At 41.9% G+C, this 17,897-nt stretch overlaps 1 protein-coding gene across 2 annotated transcripts in view; it reads right to left on the bottom strand.

Annotated features, from left to right (window-relative positions):
* NCKAP1L (NCK associated protein 1 like) overlaps window positions 1–17,897 on the bottom strand; it is a 64,034-nt gene that overhangs the window by 25,286 nt on the left and 20,851 nt on the right. For both annotated transcript variants that reach the window (XM_069101302.1, XM_069101304.1), the window contains 13 exons: window positions 17,356–17,404; window positions 17,101–17,257; window positions 15,906–15,962; window positions 14,940–15,036; window positions 14,507–14,616; window positions 13,947–14,079; window positions 13,220–13,301; window positions 12,987–13,045; window positions 11,129–11,274; window positions 8,162–8,294; window positions 7,625–7,744; window positions 2,696–2,841; window positions 763–894 (listed from right to left, as the gene is read on the bottom strand). In XM_069101302.1, the coding sequence (XP_068957403.1) occupies window positions 763–894; window positions 2,696–2,841; window positions 7,625–7,744; window positions 8,162–8,294; window positions 11,129–11,274; window positions 12,987–13,045; window positions 13,220–13,301; window positions 13,947–14,079; window positions 14,507–14,616; window positions 14,940–15,036; window positions 15,906–15,962; window positions 17,101–17,257; window positions 17,356–17,404 (1,421 nt within the window). The remainder of the gene's footprint in view (window positions 1–762; window positions 895–2,695; window positions 2,842–7,624; window positions 7,745–8,161; window positions 8,295–11,128; window positions 11,275–12,986; window positions 13,046–13,219; window positions 13,302–13,946; window positions 14,080–14,506; window positions 14,617–14,939; window positions 15,037–15,905; window positions 15,963–17,100; window positions 17,258–17,355; window positions 17,405–17,897) is intronic.

Below are 17,897 nucleotides of genomic sequence, written 5' to 3'. Positions count from 1 at the left end.
ATTGAGCTGCCCCAAATTTTATGAAAATGAAAGATGCCCTCCATTAAACTCTTATTAGTCATTTATACCTCAGTAGGAATGAGTTTGTCACACTCCTTCCTGAAAACAGGCTTTGATAGGGACATAGAGGAGAGAACATCAGGGTTTATTTATTCCCTTGAGAGTCTGGATGGGAGGTGATTACCATCCAGGAATTTTTTTTTAAAAAAGCAGAGAAAAGGAAGGCTGGGAGGGACCTTAAAGACAAATTTTGTATACTTTTGGCCCTTAAGGCCAAATCTGTAGAAAGAGTCCCATTCACCCCAGAGACTGTGGGGACTAGGTTTGGGGTAGGAAGGAGATCAGAGATCCTTCAGAAAAAGTATTAAATCATCCACATAGATATTGGGACTGGGAAAAGCAATTAGCTCTTCATTATGTATATGAATTACCCAGAACAAATCTTTATTACCAAACTGTCTTCTATCTGACCATGAGCAACCTCCTCTCTCAGGCTAGCCCAGGGAAAATATCCTATTAATCATAGCTTCTTTAACAACCCAATTAGGAAGATAAAGCTGTGACATCCTCTACCACTACCACAAAATAAATATCTATGTAACATATTGCCCAAACCAAACAGAGATGATTTGGGGATTATTATTTTGGATCACCCAGGCTAGCTATACTAGGCTGCTTCTCTCCCTCAGCATGAAGACCTAAAGGTTGTATTCTAAAAGTAGGGGTCCTCTCTGTTTTCTGGGGATGAAGAGGGAATGATACCTGTTGAGCCGTTCTTCCAGATGACTGCTGAGATACTCAGAAGGGAAGATAGTATGCTCAAACACAAGGAAACTGTGCACATGGTTCATGGTCAGAGCCAGCTCCGTCAAGGTCAAGTGTAACTTGTCCATACTAAGAGAAATTGATTAAGAATAAGGATCAAGTTGGAGCAGATCAGAAACTTGGAACTTCAGATCCCACTTTCCATTCCACCTGACCCAGCCTTATTCCTCCTACTTCCTCTGCTCCCTCCCAGCTCAGGGAAAGGATTTAAGAGACTTCTGAACCCCAACACATACTCCAGGGATTTTCAACCACCCTCCCTGCAGGCTCCACTATGAAATTCCATGGCTCTGCATATGCTGATACATGGCATAACTAAAAGACCTAGCAACTCTAAAACCCTATGGCCTACAGATCCATACAATGGTAGTACAAATGGGTAAAAAGCAAAAGACAGGGGCAGCCAGGTGGTGCAGTTAGTAAGAGCGCCGGCCCCGAGTCAGGAGACCCGGGATCGGTTCCGGCCTCAGATACTTAACACCCACACAAAATAACTGGCCGTGTAACAGTTGAGCAAGTTACTTAATCCCAATTACTTAAAAAAAAAAAAAAAAAAAAAAGAGCACAAGACATGCTCAGGTGCTTTCAATCAATCAACCTTGGTGCCTGCCATTCTTGACTTCTCCCTCCCACACAGCAAACAACTACTAAATCTCTACATTTGTCTGCTATGTTCCCTTCTCTCTAGTTACAAAACCACCACCCCAGCCCATTGCCTCTCACCTGGACTGTTGCAATAGCTTTCTAATTGATCTCTCTGTCCCAAGTTTCTCCAATGGGTTCTCTATGCAGCTGCCAAAGTGGCACAGGTCTGACCATGTCATCCCCCTACTCAATGAGCTCCAGGAGCTCCCTATTACCTTTAGGCTAAGGCATTTAAAAGGTCTTCTTATATCAACTGAGGCAAAGTGAAGTGAGCAGAACCAGGAGAACACTGTATATAGTAACAGCAATATTGTAACAATCATCAAATGAGTCAGCTACTCTGATCAAGACAATGCTGGGGGATCCATAATGAAAAATGCTCTCCATCTCCAGAGAGTGAACTTAGGAACTCTTGAGAGCAGACTGAAGCACACTTTTTTCACTTTATTCTTTTTTTTTTGGGGGGGGGATGTCTTTTGCAACATAGCTAATATGGAAATGTTTTGTATGACTTCACATCTATAATCAATATCATATTGCTCACCTTCTTAAGAGGTAGGGGAGGGATGGGAGGGAGAGAATTTGGAACTAAAAAATTTTTTAAATCAATGATAAAAAATTTAAATGTAATTGGGAAATATTTAATGAAATAAAAAAATATATATATTTTAAAGTTTAATAAAGTTTTTCAGTCTGGCCCCTTTTCTATCTTCTAGTCCTCTTATACATAGCTCCCCTCAATACATTCTACAGTCCAGTCTTACTGGCCTCCTTGATATCCTTCACACACAATACCCTCCATCTCTATGTCTGCATCTCATGCCTGGAATGTTCTCCTCTCCACTTTTTAGAATTACTGGGTTCCTTCAGGACTCAGATCAAGGACTACCTTCTACAGAAGGCCTTTCCTAGTTCCTAGAGCTGTCAGTGTCTCACCCTCAAAGGTATCTTCTCTCCTAGGTATCTTTGCTTGCACCTATTTATACACATACATTCACCCCATTAGAATATAAGCTCCTTGAGGGAAGGGATTGTTTTTCTTTGCATCCCTTACCCTTAACACCAAGCCTGGCACAAAGTAACAGCTCAACAGACGCTAGTTGATTGATGTTTTCCCAACACCTGCCTCTGTACCCCTACCCACTTCCTTCTAAATCATGCCAACCTCCCTCTTCCCATCCCTTGCCCAGTTTCCAGATGGCCCCCAACCCCAAACACCTCTCACTTTGTAACAACACTGCGGTTCTTTCGGTGACTCTCAGCCCCTGGCTTGTCCCTCTCAGGTTCCCCCTTTTTCGGGGTCTGCTTATGTTTCATGGTCTTCTTGTTCTTGGCTTTGCTGATGGTGGTGGCACAGTGCTTAGGCAGCAGCTTTCAACACAAACAGGTAAATAGGAGGGCAGGGCTAAGATTCTCAGTTCTGTCCATTTGCATAACACCATAATTCTTCCTCTAGTCACCTTCTACCTTCCCTCTCTCCAGCTCTTTCTTTTCTCTCCCTTTCTTCCTAATGGGGACATATTTGGATGGGTTGCATTCTATTTTTTATTCTGGAGGGACTTCCAAGAAGAGAGAGGAATAAAATTCCAAGAGAGCCTAGCTCCTTAATATTCCCCTTAAAAATAGCAGAAACAGAAATACAAAAAAGAAATAAAACTACCAGATACCCTAAAAATACATTTGTCTTAGCAAAAAATAAATTCAAAGAAATGAAAGCACAAAAACAGAGTTCTAACACAAGGAAAACACTATGGATGAAGAGAGGCAGAAGTAATAAAAAGAAGATACTCAACACCTAGGATGTGGACAAGAAGGACCAGTAGCAAAACTCAAATTTCCTTGGGCCACACAGTAAGATGCATTATGGACATAGTGAAAAAATTAAAGGAGGGAATTAAATTAGCAAAAAAATTCATGATATAAAATAAAGAAGGATTTTACCACAACTAAGAAATCTTGGGACATTATGATAAGGAAACTCAACAGTTTGGAAATAGATATATATAGTGTCAACAAGACAGCCGACCCAATGGGGAGGGACAAAGGAAACATAACTATCTTATTCATATACTAGAATTGAAAAAACAGAAAAGAAAGCAGGGGAAAAAAAACAATTATGCAACTAGAAAAAAATTTGTGGTTCATTGGATAAAGCACTGGTCAGGAAGACCTACATTCAGATCCAACCTCAGATATTTACTAGCTTTGTGACTGTGGGCAAGTCATTTAACCTCTCTGTCTCAGTTTCCTCATTTTAAAAATAGGAATAAAAATAACATCTCCCTCCCAGAGTTGTTATAAGGATCAAATGAATTATTACTTGTAAAGCACTCTGTAAACCATAAAGTGTTATATAAATATTAGTTACTATTGTAATTATAACCAAGAGTAATTAATCTGAAGAACACAGAAAAGAGAGAATTTTGAGAATGGCTTCCCTAAAATGTGATGGGAAAAAGAATATGACTACTATATTTCAGAAAATCCAACAGGAAAATTTCCCACAAATATGGAAAAAGAGGGCTAGATTACCAATTGACAAAATTCACAGGACAATAGCAAGAGAAAATCCAAAATTCAACTTGCCCAGATACACCATTGTCAAGCTTTAAAAATATTGCAGCAAAAGGTGGCCAAGAAGAAAAGCATCATATTTTTCTATCCTGTTTATCCCTCTATTCACAGAATCAAAACTCTCAGGCTAGCATTGCCCTTCAAGAATCAATTTGTCGGGGCATCCAGGTGGCACGGTGAATACAGCACCAGCCCTGGAGTCAGGAGGACTTGAGTTCAAATCCGACCTCAGACACTTGACACACTCACTAGCTATGGGACCTTGGGCAAGTTACTTAACCCCAATTGCCTTCCCTTCCCCCCCTCAAAAAAAAAGAATCAATTTGTCAATAGCCCCATTTCCAGATAATGCAAGGCCTACTGGAGGAGGTTCTACAAGGCCCTTTCATAATTAGAAAGATTGAGATTTCATAGATTCCATTTCAAGAGTAGATTCAATATGATCAGATCAACTATGGAACTGTGGAGTCTGTGGAACCAGGTACAGGGGAGATGATAAGTAAATGATATCTACTAAGCCAGACCACAAGAAGACTGATGACATATTCAAGAAATCAAGTGCTCAGACACATAGAAGCTTTGCAATTGGCCCATTCCAGGGTCTCCTAATCCTTACCAGTGTCTAGGTACCAACTCACTTTATTTTATCATCTCTCTCTCTCTCTCTTCATATATATATACACATACATACATACACACATATATATGTGTATATATGTATAAAAATTTTATCCCTTCATATTGTTGCATGAAAGTAATATATAACTTATTCTTATTTTATATTATTGTATAAAGATTTAGAGTCCCTCATATAGAAATTACCATCCATCACCTGACCTCCTTCTTTTCTAAATCCATTGTTTTGTCCCTTTAAAAACAATCCTACACCTATCTCCATTTTTCACGAGGAGACTCCATAGTCAGATACTATTAGGCATACAGAGAAGGGAATGAAACTAATGCCCCTCCCCAAATGTGACAATATAATTTAATGATTCAAAATCTGTTTTGTCCTTCAGAGGGGTTGCCTCAGGAATTGCATGTTCAAAGCAACTTTTGTCTGCTTCAGAAAATCACATTTATCCTCCAAGTACAGCAATTTGCCACTAATAAGGACATTCAAGGAATGCACCACAGGCTCAATAGAAGAGGGTCGTATGTGTTCTGAGTCAAGGCAATATGGTTGGAGTAAAGTGTGCAGGATACCAAAGGAACAATTTTGAAGGTAAATACGCACATCTGTGTGGAGAAGTTATGGCATGTTTGTTAAATCAGTCACATTGCATTAGGACCTTAGTTTCCACACCATCCAGGTACATATGTAGTCAAGAAATATTTGTTGAATGATGAAGAAATATGCATAGTTCCTAATAATACATGTATGTATGTATGTATGTATAACTTTGCCATCTCTTAATCAAATTACTTAGATTTTTTTTTTTAGTGTATATAATCCCCCCCCATTAGCAATTCCCAACAGTGGGGACCAGTCTCTTTCTTGTATAATGGCAAGGTCATTGGAATGAGTTTGAGTCCTAGCTCTAATGCTTACTAGCTGTGTGACCCCAGCTGAATTATTGTATCTCTCTGAAATTCATCTCTTTCATTTATAAAATGGAGGTTATAATATTTTACTGCCTTCCCTCATAGGGCTTTTGAAAGGAAAGAAACCTTAATGCATTATATAAAGATAAGTGGGATACCTTTGCACACATCAGGGCTTGGGACAGTTACCTAAGGAACAGCTCTGTGACACTCCCTCTGTGGAGGGAGCTGTGACTTTCGATTGCCTTAGAGAAGACCTCTAAGACTATAACACTGAGGGCGAAGGGGGAAAGAGGGATGGGGGGAAGAGGGAGAGAGAGAGGGAGAGAGAGACAGACACAGAGACACAGAGACAGACAGAAACAGAGAGAGCAGGAGAAAACATTTGAATGGCTATTGGGAGTGCCTGGAGCCACAGGCATGTGGGGAAAACTGGCCCCCACAACATGTCCCTTAATTTGTAGCACCTGCACCCCTAGAGACTGCTAAGGGTGGATTTCTTGGGTGAGAGTATTCTTTCCTTGGGTGATCTGAGATTTTATCTCACTCTTGAATTGAAAAGCCTATTTACCCTTGTATATTCTACCATTTACCCTCATCTGTAGATCTCCCTCAGCTTCTCATCTACTGCATTTTGGGTTTTGGTTTTTTGTTTGGTTTTGTTTTTTTTATAAATTTGTTTGCTTGATATCTGTTATCTTTTGTGTAACAAGTGTTTGGTGGGAGGGAGCTAAGCTGCCTAAGAGTGAGCTAACTATTACCCTCTCTCCCCCGCCAGTGGAGGAGTGGGAATGATTTCCACCTGAGAGAAAGAGGCTTTTATCATGAACCTCTAAAAGGGCACTGTACCCCTAGACTGCAAATATCTGATGTGTAGAGATACATTCTAGCCCAATACCCCTCTTGGAGACAGGAAAGTGGAGGAGTGCCCAACCATAGCCCTCCTCCTACTCCACCCAAGGTGAAAACTGCAGTCTCCCTTGGAGACATGGAGTGGGTCATTCCAGATCTTATCTATCTAAATATATTCCTGCAACGTGGGCTGTCCTGGGTCCCTGTAGCCTGGTACCATCTGTCACAGTTGGGCCCATCAGGACTGTTACCTGGTCTTCCACTGAAACATTGCCTTGCTATGTTGCCTGGCCCATGTGCGTTACACAAGTACACATCATTCATATGCATTTCATGCCCATAGCCAGGGTTCGATTCCTTACTCTTTCTTCTGCTTCTCTTTCAAATGCCCAGCAAAGGGCTCAGCTCCTAGTAAGCATTCCAACACCCATGAATCTGTCTGTGCATATGCACACACAAACACGCACATGACTCTTCAGAGATTGTGCCCACATTATCAAAGCAATCACAAAGCTTAGGGAGCAACAGACTTCACCCAAGAGCATGTAGAAGACCACAGGTCAGCAGCAAAGCAGGTTCCTTATTTCTAAAAACCTCTGCAGTTCCTGTTCAGCTGCCCATGACCAGTGTAGCCTGAATCAGTCAAGAGTGGAAGGGAGAGAGGAAGAGAAAAAGGAGGAAGAAATCAACAGAGGAAAGGGCAGCTCTGAGCACAAAGATAAGGAGACAAAACCCTGAGAATGAAGAGATAGGGCAGCATCAGTGTGCAAATGGTCCAAGAGACAGGGAGAAATGAATGACAGATGATAGGAGAAAGGCACAGATGTGGAAGGAGCCCTAGCTGGGGCTCTGGAATCCTGGGATCCATTAGTAATTTGCTTTTGATGCTAAGCAAACCAAATAACTCTGAGCCTCAATTTCCTCATCTGTAAAATAAAGGGGCTTGCCTAGATGACTTTTATGGTATTCCAAATCTATGATTCTAAGAACCTGGGTGACAAGGTTCAATTTAGGGACCAAGACTTACTATAAAATCCTTCCATAAACAATAGAATACCCAAACCCTGGCTTTATTCAAGGAAAAAATTGTAAAGACATATGGCATTTAGGGGAGAGGTGGGTGCTCAGTTGATAGTGGAAGTGGGGGGGGGGGGCAAGGGAAGCACCTGGCTCACACACTCACCTGCTCACTCAGATTTCGCTGCTCAGCACAGATATCCAGGACACAGTTGCTTGTTTGCTTAGCCAGATCTTCCAGGAAGGAATTACAGTAGTGAAGGGCATGGTTCTTCAGGTGCGGATACTGAAGAAAGAGATACTGATTATTACCAAGACAGTCTCTCTCACCCACAATGCTCCCAAAGGTCCACAACATCCACCTGTGAGCTTAATTTGAGCCATTTTCTTCTTTATACAGAAAGGGAAACAGAAAAAAAGCTGTCTCCAAATCTAGACATACATACACACACCTGTATTACTAGAATAAGTCAGTTCAGGACCTAAGTGTCCAGATATGTAGTCACTTACTTGGACCCTTCTTGGCTTTGGGAAACCAGCTTCTGTGTCAGGGCTTTGACACACGGGTTATACAATCACCAGTCCACTGATAAGTCACATAGATTGTAAGTGGTAGAAACAGAATTTGAACCCATTTTGCTCCAAATCCAGGGCTCTTCCTATGGTACCAAGAGCTAGCATAGTAAGGGGCCCAAAGACCCACCTCCTCTGGACACATCTCATGGGTACAATTGGCAAAATGGGCACAGATCAGGGGGAAAGCAATGGCATAGCGCAGCATGGTGGGCTCCTCCAAGGTCAAAGCAAACATCTTCTCAAAGGTACGGAGATGAAAGCTGCAAATGAAAGATAGGGAGCTTATCCTTGGCATTACCCAGTGCCATCAACCTGGGAGAGGGAACCCAGGAATACTGACCCTCCATATTTGTGGTATACTATAAAGATGCTTGCCAAAAAGACGATTTTATGGCAAACTCACACAGGGTCAGTCACACGGTGGTCAGAAAAAGTGATATCAGGACACCCTCAAAGGGTCGCTTAAGAACTTCGGGACTGATGGCGCGACATGGGAGACACGGCACAGGATGGTGTGCCCTCATCTGAGAAGGCGCTGTGCTCTCTGAGCAAAGCAGAATTGAAGTAGCGCAAAAGAAATGGGAGAGGTGCAGATCCAGAGGATCCACCCCAGATGTTCACCCAGACTCTTTGCGTCCAGCCTGTGGTAGAGCATGCGGAGCTCGTGTCAGTCTGATCAGCCACAGTCGGACACACTCTAATTTGACTCTACAGTGATGTCATTTTGCTCCTCTTTGAGAAGAAAGGATAGTAAACAACACTATGAAGAGCACTGGAGTGAGGCAGCTAGGTGGCACAGTGAACAGAGCACCAGCCCTGGAGTCAGGAGGACCTGAGTTCAAATCTGACCTCAGGCGCTTAACACAAAAACCAGCTGGGTGACCTCAGGCAAGTCACTTAACCCCAACTGCCCTCCAAAAAAAAAAGACCCTGGATTTAGGGTCAAGAACCACCCTGCTCTACTTACTAGCTGTATGAACTTGGCCAAGTCCTTTCACTTGTTGGATGCCTCAGTTTCCTTATCTACACAATGGGAAGCATAGATCAAATGAGCTAATGAAAGTTAAATCACTTCCCAAGCTATACTGCACTATATACACACAATAACACAACATAATGCACTCATTCTCTGACGCACTTCAGTTTTTAGTATTGTATATAATAGTTAATGTTGCTGTCTTCCCTCTTACCAATCTGTAAGTTCCTGGAGGGCAGTGAATATGTCTTACTGAAACTTTTTATTTCTCCCCACTTCTCAGCACAGTGCTGTGGAGACAATCAGCCTGACCACTAGCGATTTGTTGTTTTTAAAGTGTTATTTTGCTTCCCCTTCCACAACTTCTCCTTCCTGTGTCTGAACTCTTGAGGATGCCATTCTCCCAACTAGAAAAGCCCTCACATTTGTGAATCCACATCCCTGTTACTTTTCCAAAAGCTTACTGGACATTCCTACCCTTTAGAGAACCTTCCCTGATGAATTCCAGGACACTGATCTCAGGTAGACTCATGTCTGTTTCTTCACCTGCCGTCCCCTCCACAACAATATATTTATTATACCCTTGATCTTTCATACTCCTACAGATCACCAGAAAATGCTCCTCAGTCTTTTCTTTCCCACCATAATGTAAATTTCTCCCAGGCAGATATCTTTTCAATCCTCCATAGGCTTCATTATTGTGCAGTATTCTCTACATATCAGTCAGGGTTTAATGCAGTGCCTGGCACATAGTAGACACTTTAAAAATGCTAACTGACTGAATATGGCCTGTGTCTCAGAGAGGGTTAGCCCATCTCCCCATCTGCCAGGCATCCTACTCTCCAACCCTCTCAGTCATTCCCATCGATTTCTTTTTAAGTGAGACCATCCAAAGTGGAAAGAACCGGGAAGGGGTTCAGAAGACAGTGAGGAAGAGAATTTTAAAAGGAGGACAGAACAGAAGAATGAATTATCCCAGAGAAACTTTCCCCGATTTCCCTGTACCCTCCCTCAATGACCTCATCCTCAGGAACAAACTTGCCCCTAAAATTCTGTAGAATCCTTTGTTCTATACTCTCTGGTATACTTATTGCATTACTGTATAAAATAGCTATCTATACCTTACCCCCCTACTAATCTGTAAGCTCCCTTAGGACAGACTGTGCCTTATCTAGATTTTGTGTTTCTTCCAGGACCTAGCACTGTGATCTGCATACAGTAGGTGCTTAAAAATGTTTAATGAGCAAATGAATGAATGGATTCGAGTGCCCAAAGAACTGTTCTGCAGTGAGTGGTGACCAACAGCTCCACATTTCTACTGAGAAAAGAACAAGGAGCAGAAATTTAAATGAAAGTTATCAGGACTAACAGAGATACTGATGGATTCTAAAATGGGTGAGTAAGAAGGTTAATGTGTCTCAGTCCTAAGAGATCCTACAAAGAAGAGGGTTGTCTTTTGTGAACCTAGGAGGGAGAGTATGTGTTAGGTTGAATAACACTTTTTTTTTGTGATGAGAACACTGAATTTCCTTGTTTTTCCCTTGTTTGGAGAGCAAATTAGATAATCAATGGTTATATAAGGATGTGGGTAGAACAATCAAAAGCCCATCATGCTTCTTGATCCAACAAAGGGAGCAAAAATAATGGTTCTACAAGGCCTAACGATGATAATAGCTATTGTCATACATGGATTTAAATCCCACCTCAAACATTCACTGGTTGGGTGACCCCAATGGGTAGTCACATAATTATAATAATTAACAACTCACCTTAACATAGGATTTTATGTTTGCAAAGCACTTGGCACACATTTTCTCATTGAGCCTCACAAAAACTCTATTAATTAGCTCTTACTATTACCTCCATTTTACAGGTGAAGAAGGTAAGGAAAGTTCATGAGACTTACCTATGGTCAGAGGGCAAGTAAATATTTGGGGTGAAATTTAAAACCAGATCTCTCTCGACTTTAAGTTTAAGGCTCCTTTTCCTACATCATACTGAGCACCCAAAAAGGAAGAGAAAAAAATATTCCTATCTTGCTGGGCCCAGTATAGTGCTACCAGCAGAAAAGAAGCAAGGCCCTAAGGGCTGGATTTAACATTCTGGCCCTGAGCATACCAGAAGATGGAGAGATCAGAGGTCTCCACCAATATCTCCTCCAATGAGTCCAACATTCGAGAGTGGAAGACTATGAGGTTCATCACCTTGGCCAAGTCAGGGTTTTCATACAAGTGCAGGGGAGCCTTGTTCACACTGGTATATGCCTGTCATAGAGAGAGGGAAAAGGAAAAACAGTAGGCATGGCCCTCAGGATGATCAAGGCTAGCCACAGCCAGTCTAGACAGCAGCTCCAGCTTAAGCCCTCTTCTCTTCTTCCTCTACACTCTCTTGGTGACCTCATTGGCTCCCATTGGTTTAGCTAACCTCTACATCTGATGACTCACACATGACATACATATGTAACTTAAGCTAGTAAAACTTAAAAGTGTACTAAGATTTTTAGGATACTATGTATATAAATATAAATAAAAATACATGTACATATATATAAATAAATATATAATATATTATGTATAAATACATGTATGCATGTATATGTGTGTATATATCTATATCTATAGACAAAAATATATAATAAATATAAGTATATACAAATAAATACACATGTGTATATTAATATGCATATTTATATATAATATAAATAAATATAAATACATTTATATGTATGTGTACATAAATACATATATCTATATTTCAGAATACACACATATTTACAGATACATATATACCTACACATATACACAAGTACATATACCTATATGTGTGTACATGTGTGTATGCATACGTATACAATATATACAAACACATATATACATATATAATACACATGCACATATATGCACACACATCTATAAAATGTATCCAGCCCCAGTCTCTACCGAGTATCGGTCCCACATCACCAGTTGCCTGGTGGACCTGTCAAACTGAATGTGAGAGACACCTCAAATTCAACACATCCAATACTGAATTCATTCTCTTTCCCCCCCAGACTCTCCATTCTTCCAAACATCCCTTCCTCTATTGAAGCCTCCCAGTCTCACCCTCAGCACTATCCTGATCTGCTTCCTCTCCTTCACCTCACAGATCTTGTTTCTGCCTTCACCATATCTCTCATCCCTGACTCCTTCTCCCCACTCACATGGCTACCACCTTAGTTGAAGCTGTCATTGTCTCTTGCCTAGATAATTGCCACAGCATCCTAAGTGATCTCCCTGTCTCAAGTCTCTCATCACTCTAATCCATCCTACACACAGCTGCCAAAACAATTTTCTTTAAGCACAGATCTGACCATGTGACTCCCCCACTCAATCAACTCCAGTGACTTCCTATTGCCTCTAGGATAAAAATGTAAACTCCTTTGTTTAGCTTTTAGAGCCCTCCAGAACCTGACCCCAATCTATCTTTCCAACCTCATTGGATATTACTCCCACTCTCACATTCTGCAAAAGGACAAACTGGCCTTCTCTCTGATCCTAACATGCACTATTCCAGCACCCATCTCCTTGCCTTTGCACTAACCATCCCACTTGCTTGGAATGTACTACCTCTCACCTCTGACTCATACAAGCAGTCCCTCCTTTCTTCCATTAAGACCCAGTTCAAGTACCACCTTCTACTTGAAGCCCTTCCTGATTCCCCTAACTCTCAAAATATCTTGTACTTAAATATGTTTTTAGATAGATATATACATATATATACACACACATATAAAACACATGTATAATGTATATGTATATAGAGATATGTTTTTCATTTCATTCATACCTGGAAATCATTAACTAATGGTTGTTAGTTAATACTTCCTGATCCATTCATCAAGGTTGGGATGATCCTGATAGCAGGATTAAGAGAATGGGGAGAAACTGTGGTGGGAAGTTGGGTGGGGGAGGAGCTAAGGGAAGCATATTCCCATTACCTGTAGTCGGAACCAGTCCAACCTCAGTCCAGAAAAATTAAACTTTTCTCCAGTATCAACTATGAAGAAGGAAAGAGAAGGAAGTTTAAATAGCATCCCAGTAAGCAAGATTCCCTAGAATGCTATGTGTTCTGTCCCTATCTCAATAAATAAGACTAAGATCTCCAGAGAAGGAGATTCCATTCCTTCCTCCCCCACACCTCAGTCTGCTGCCCTCACCTCCCTCCAGTCACCTTGTTTGACGTTAAGAGAGGAGAGAGTGCTGACAAAGGAAGACATGATGATGGATTCCTCTTCCGGGCAGACTGACAGGTTCTGGAACAAGAGTAAGTAGAGAGGAGAAGTGAAGTTTCACAAGGCTCAGCTAATACTGTTACAACAGGAAGAATTTATCATGGTGGAGAGGCAGGGTTGGAAAGGGTTTGAGGAATAGGGATAAAGGAGAAACTACTGTAAAGGACTCAAAGACAGAACCTTCTTGGATTCCCCCTACCCTCCTAATGCCCTAACAGCTTCCTCCTAGACATCTGCTTCCTGTCTTGGTGCAGTTTCAGTCTTATTTGTAGTATCCAAGGAGCAAAAAAAGAGTCAGTGACTCTCATCTCCTTTTTGTTGTTAAATCATTTTTTTAGTTGTGTTTGACGCCTCATGACCCTGCTGGGGGTTTTCTTGGAAGAGATACTGGCATTTCCTTCTCCAATTCATTTTACAGAAGAAACTAAGGCAAACAGTGTTAAATGACTTGCCCAGGGTCATACAGGTAGTAAGTATCTGAAGCTGGATTTGAACTCAGGAAGACGAGTCTTCCTGATTCCAGGCCCAGCACTCTATCCACTATGGCACCTAGCTTCCCATCTCCTTTTTACCCAGAAGGAAAATGGATGATGCCCTTTGTCCCTCTAAGCTGCCTCACATGGGATGATTGAGAACAGGGATTCCCCTGTGGTCAACGGGACATACCTGGATGGTGTCACTGAGCACAAGAGCATCGAACCTGGCCAGGTACTGAAGGTGATAGCGCTGGATGATTTTGCTGTGTCTCTGGATCAGACTTCTCACCCCCTCCAGCAAGAAAAGCAGCTCTGCAATGTGCCTAGAGATGGATATGGCATGGGGAAGCAAGGGGAGGAGAGGGAGGAAGAGACAGAGAGAGAATTCAGACTTTCCAAGGACATCTGAGTCTCATCTGTAAAATGGACGCCTTGGATTATGGGAAGGGCACTGAGTCTGCAGTCAGGGGAATTGGTTCGAGACATCTCCCATCACTGTATCATCCAGAGCAAGCCACTCACCCTCTCTCTGGACTTTTGCTCCATAAAGTACAGGGTTAGAAAGGTCTCTGAGACCCCTTACAGCTCTAAAGCTACATTCCTGTGATCCTCGATGTCACTCTCTCCATCCTCCCTGCTCCCTGACCAGTCCTGACAGCCAAGCGCTTCAGCCATACTAAACAATTTGAAGGGAAAGAGCTGGTCTGAGCTCTCCTTTTCCCCTGTCAGAAGCCCTTCTCAGGAACTCACGGGTCAGCATAGTCCTCTGGGGTCTTCGTCTTGGTGACATTTTCTGCATGGCGAATCAGCCAGTTGACCTCATCCCGGATAAAGGACAGAGCCAAGAAGGCCAAAAGGGCCTGGCAAGAGGACAGAGATAGCATAAGTTTTTAAACTGCAAAGTGATTCCCAAAGCATCCGCATAACTCTCACCATAGTATGTACAAAGACAACTTCACACAACCAAATCTGACTAGGACAAAAGTGTTCAAAAAATTTTAGTGCAGTTTTAAGCTTTGATAACTTAAAGATCACACTCCAACCTATAATAAGTACATTTGTAGCAAGTGTCAATTCCTAAATTGGGCCCCATTACCAGGTTCTTAGAATTACAGGTTTAAAGGACCATAAAAGGCATCTATCTAGTCCAACCCTGACTCTCCCTGCTATTTCCACAGCTTGCCTTGGGACCCAGGAGTCCTGGTTCATCCATTAACACAGTCTCCAGCTCTTTCACTGCAATCCTCAAAAACTGTCGGCGCTGGCAATGAAATTGGCCGCTGTGAAGAGAAGGAGTAAGGGGAAGGATGCATTGAATGTTTAAATGTCTTTGGAAAAGTGGGTTACCCTGACAGGTAGAGATAGACCCTGATCAATGTGTGGGTAAATATATTAATGAGGAGGTTGACCAGAAGTCTTCAGCTCCTGAATAATTTGGGAGGAATGAAGGGCAAAAGGGTAGGAGAAGCAGGAGAAGTAAAACTAGAGGTGAGGATTAAAACAATCCTTTGTGTTACAGATCACAAAGTTCTTTTCTTTACATTTTCTCATTTGAAATTAACAATTAAATGACAATACACAGATAAACACCTTGCAAAACCCTAAAGCATTTTATAATGTTAGGGTATTAATAACAATAATAATATTAGCCTTATGAGGTAGACAGAAGAGATATTATTTTCCTTTTTTTTTTTTGCTTTTTTTTTTGGAAGGCAGTTGGGGTTAAGTGACTTGCCCAAGGTCACACAGCTCAGTTTGTGTGTGGGGGGGTGTGTATATGTGTTAAGTGTCTGAGACCGGATTTGAACTCAGATCCTGCTGACTCCAGGGCCGGTGCTCTATTCACCATGCCACCTAGACACCCCTATTTTCCCTTTTTTATAAGTGAGAAAAATAGTTACCAAATTTGCTTGCACTAGTAAATGACATTCAAAAAACTTGAACTTACATCTTCTGACTTTAAATCAAGTATGTTTTCCAGGGCTACACTGGCTCTCAGAGAAAGGGAAGGACTTGTGGGTAGTGAATGCTAACAGCACATTCATTGGGTTAAGGAGTATGAGAGAAAAGCAATAGAAGTGAGGCAACAAGGAAGGGGAGCACAGGAGAACACGGGGACATTTCATACCCACCTAGGGATACCTCCTACCTGTTATTCACCACAAACTCTTTGCTTTCCTTTATATCTGCCACTCGTTTGCCATACCTGGGTATTGACATAAGCACAGCAGAGTTGGGGAGTCAGTGGGGCCCATCTTTCTTTGTAAACCCAATGTGAATAATCCAATAGAGGATCTCACCCTCTGCCTAACCCACTGCAGCAGCACATTCCAGCTTGAGAGGGGGCATGTGCTGCCCTCCCAGCTCAAGCCTTCCCTCCCCAGCTCCCAGCTTCAGAAGACACTTTCTTTCCTATATCTGGCTCTCTCATAGGGTTCTCAGCCTGGACTCCCTTACCAATACTATTGCCTGTTTCCCACCTAATCTAGATTAGTTTTCCCCTTATACAGGAAACCTATGAAAGAGGGAGTCTAGGTTAGTCATGTAACAAATGTTAAAATTAGAAACTAGGTAACTATAGTGAAAATTAACTGAATTCTCTTTGTTTTGTGGGTCCAGAAGCAAGGCCTGTTACTAAGATACAGCAGACTCTTTTGCCATGGAACCATTCCAGAATGCTGCTGAAAACTGGATCCTTCTAAGTCATTCTGCTTTTCCACTCACTAACAGCATCCTGGCAAACACTTCTTTTAGTGGATTCCTGTTTGGCTTCCTCGTCCAAGAAGACCTACCATACTAACACTGTCCATCTTCCAACCCAGTAACACCATCCCTGACCCACCCCTCTTCCTCAATATTCTTTCATTAATTATCAAGGTTTTCTGATCTCCCTAAAAAAAACCTCTTAGTTTATACCACACACACACACATTTGTATCTTAGCATTAAAAATCTTAGAGTAGGAAAAGTATTGGGGTAAACTGTAAATATCTGTAATGTAAAAACAAAACACATAATGAGACTTTTAAAAAAAATTTTCCTAGTTCAACTCATATGATTCTACAGATGGAGAGAAAAACCAAAGCCGTTGACCTGGCCAAGATATCTAGCTTTTCAAATCCTTTGCTCTTTCAACCACATTATGGACCTTTTCTTTTAGATGAGAAATTCCCTGAAAGCAAGGATTTGGTTTGCCCTTTATATATTTGTTCTTTAAGATGCATTCCAAGCCCCTGAAACATTGCTCTGTATTCCTCAGCATTAACACAAACTCACTGACTAATTCAGAACAAGAAAGAAGAGAGAGACCCCAAAGGATGCTAGACGAGCTCTTGGAAACCTCACCCTTTCAAACTGCCAAACAGGTCTTCAGTGACCTTGTGCACCTGAAGGACTTCCTCTCGGATGAGGGTGATGTACAAGGAGCCCTGCAGGCCCAGCTTCCACAGCTTCTGGCACTGGGGGTTGGCATTAAGGCACCCATGGCACAAGAGGAACCCTACTGTAAGTGGGAAGGATAACAGAAAAGGAAGTTCAGAGGTTAGAGCCCTTGGGCTTCACTGTTCTATTATCCTCCAGCCCCATTCCCAGAACACTTACTAAGGATCCAACGTTCCATCACCTCCAAGGAGAGATACTCACAGGCCATCTGAAGGAAAGACAGGGAGAGAGATCAAATCAGTCAGTCAGCTTGCCTGTGTCCCAGAGAAGGGCAGGAAAAAGAGGAGGCAGCTGAAGGATGAGCAAGGACTCTCACTGCTGAGGCCAGATGAACTAAGAAAGGATTCAATTTACCATTTAACTGAGTGAACCAGGCCACAATGGGTAGACCTAACTGGGTGAAAGCAACCATAACAGGGGAAACTGGAGGAAGGGGCACAAATAGAAAAGGGAAAAGAAATAGAGACACAACGAACAAAAAATTTACCTTCTACAAGTTATATCAACATCTCAGGCATTATTAGAAACAATAGTAGAACACTGGGAGGTAGGACTCTGAAGCTTTCGCTGACCAACCTAGACCACACTGATCTCTTCATCCTCTACCCCCCTTTCCTATTCAGCGTCCACAACACTCATCTGGTACTTATTATATGCTGCCTTGTAATATGAGTTATTTTTGTACATCATGTTTCCCTTAT

This window comes from Petaurus breviceps, unplaced genomic scaffold, assembly GCF_028583685.1.
Source record: "Petaurus breviceps papuanus isolate PSGF00001 unplaced genomic scaffold, PetGlider_PUasm1.0 454, whole genome shotgun sequence".
Lineage (NCBI taxonomy): Eukaryota > Metazoa > Chordata > Mammalia > Diprotodontia > Petauridae > Petaurus > Petaurus breviceps.
Note: the sequence above shows the minus strand (reverse complement) of the source record. Positions and strands in the feature narration are given on the sequence as shown.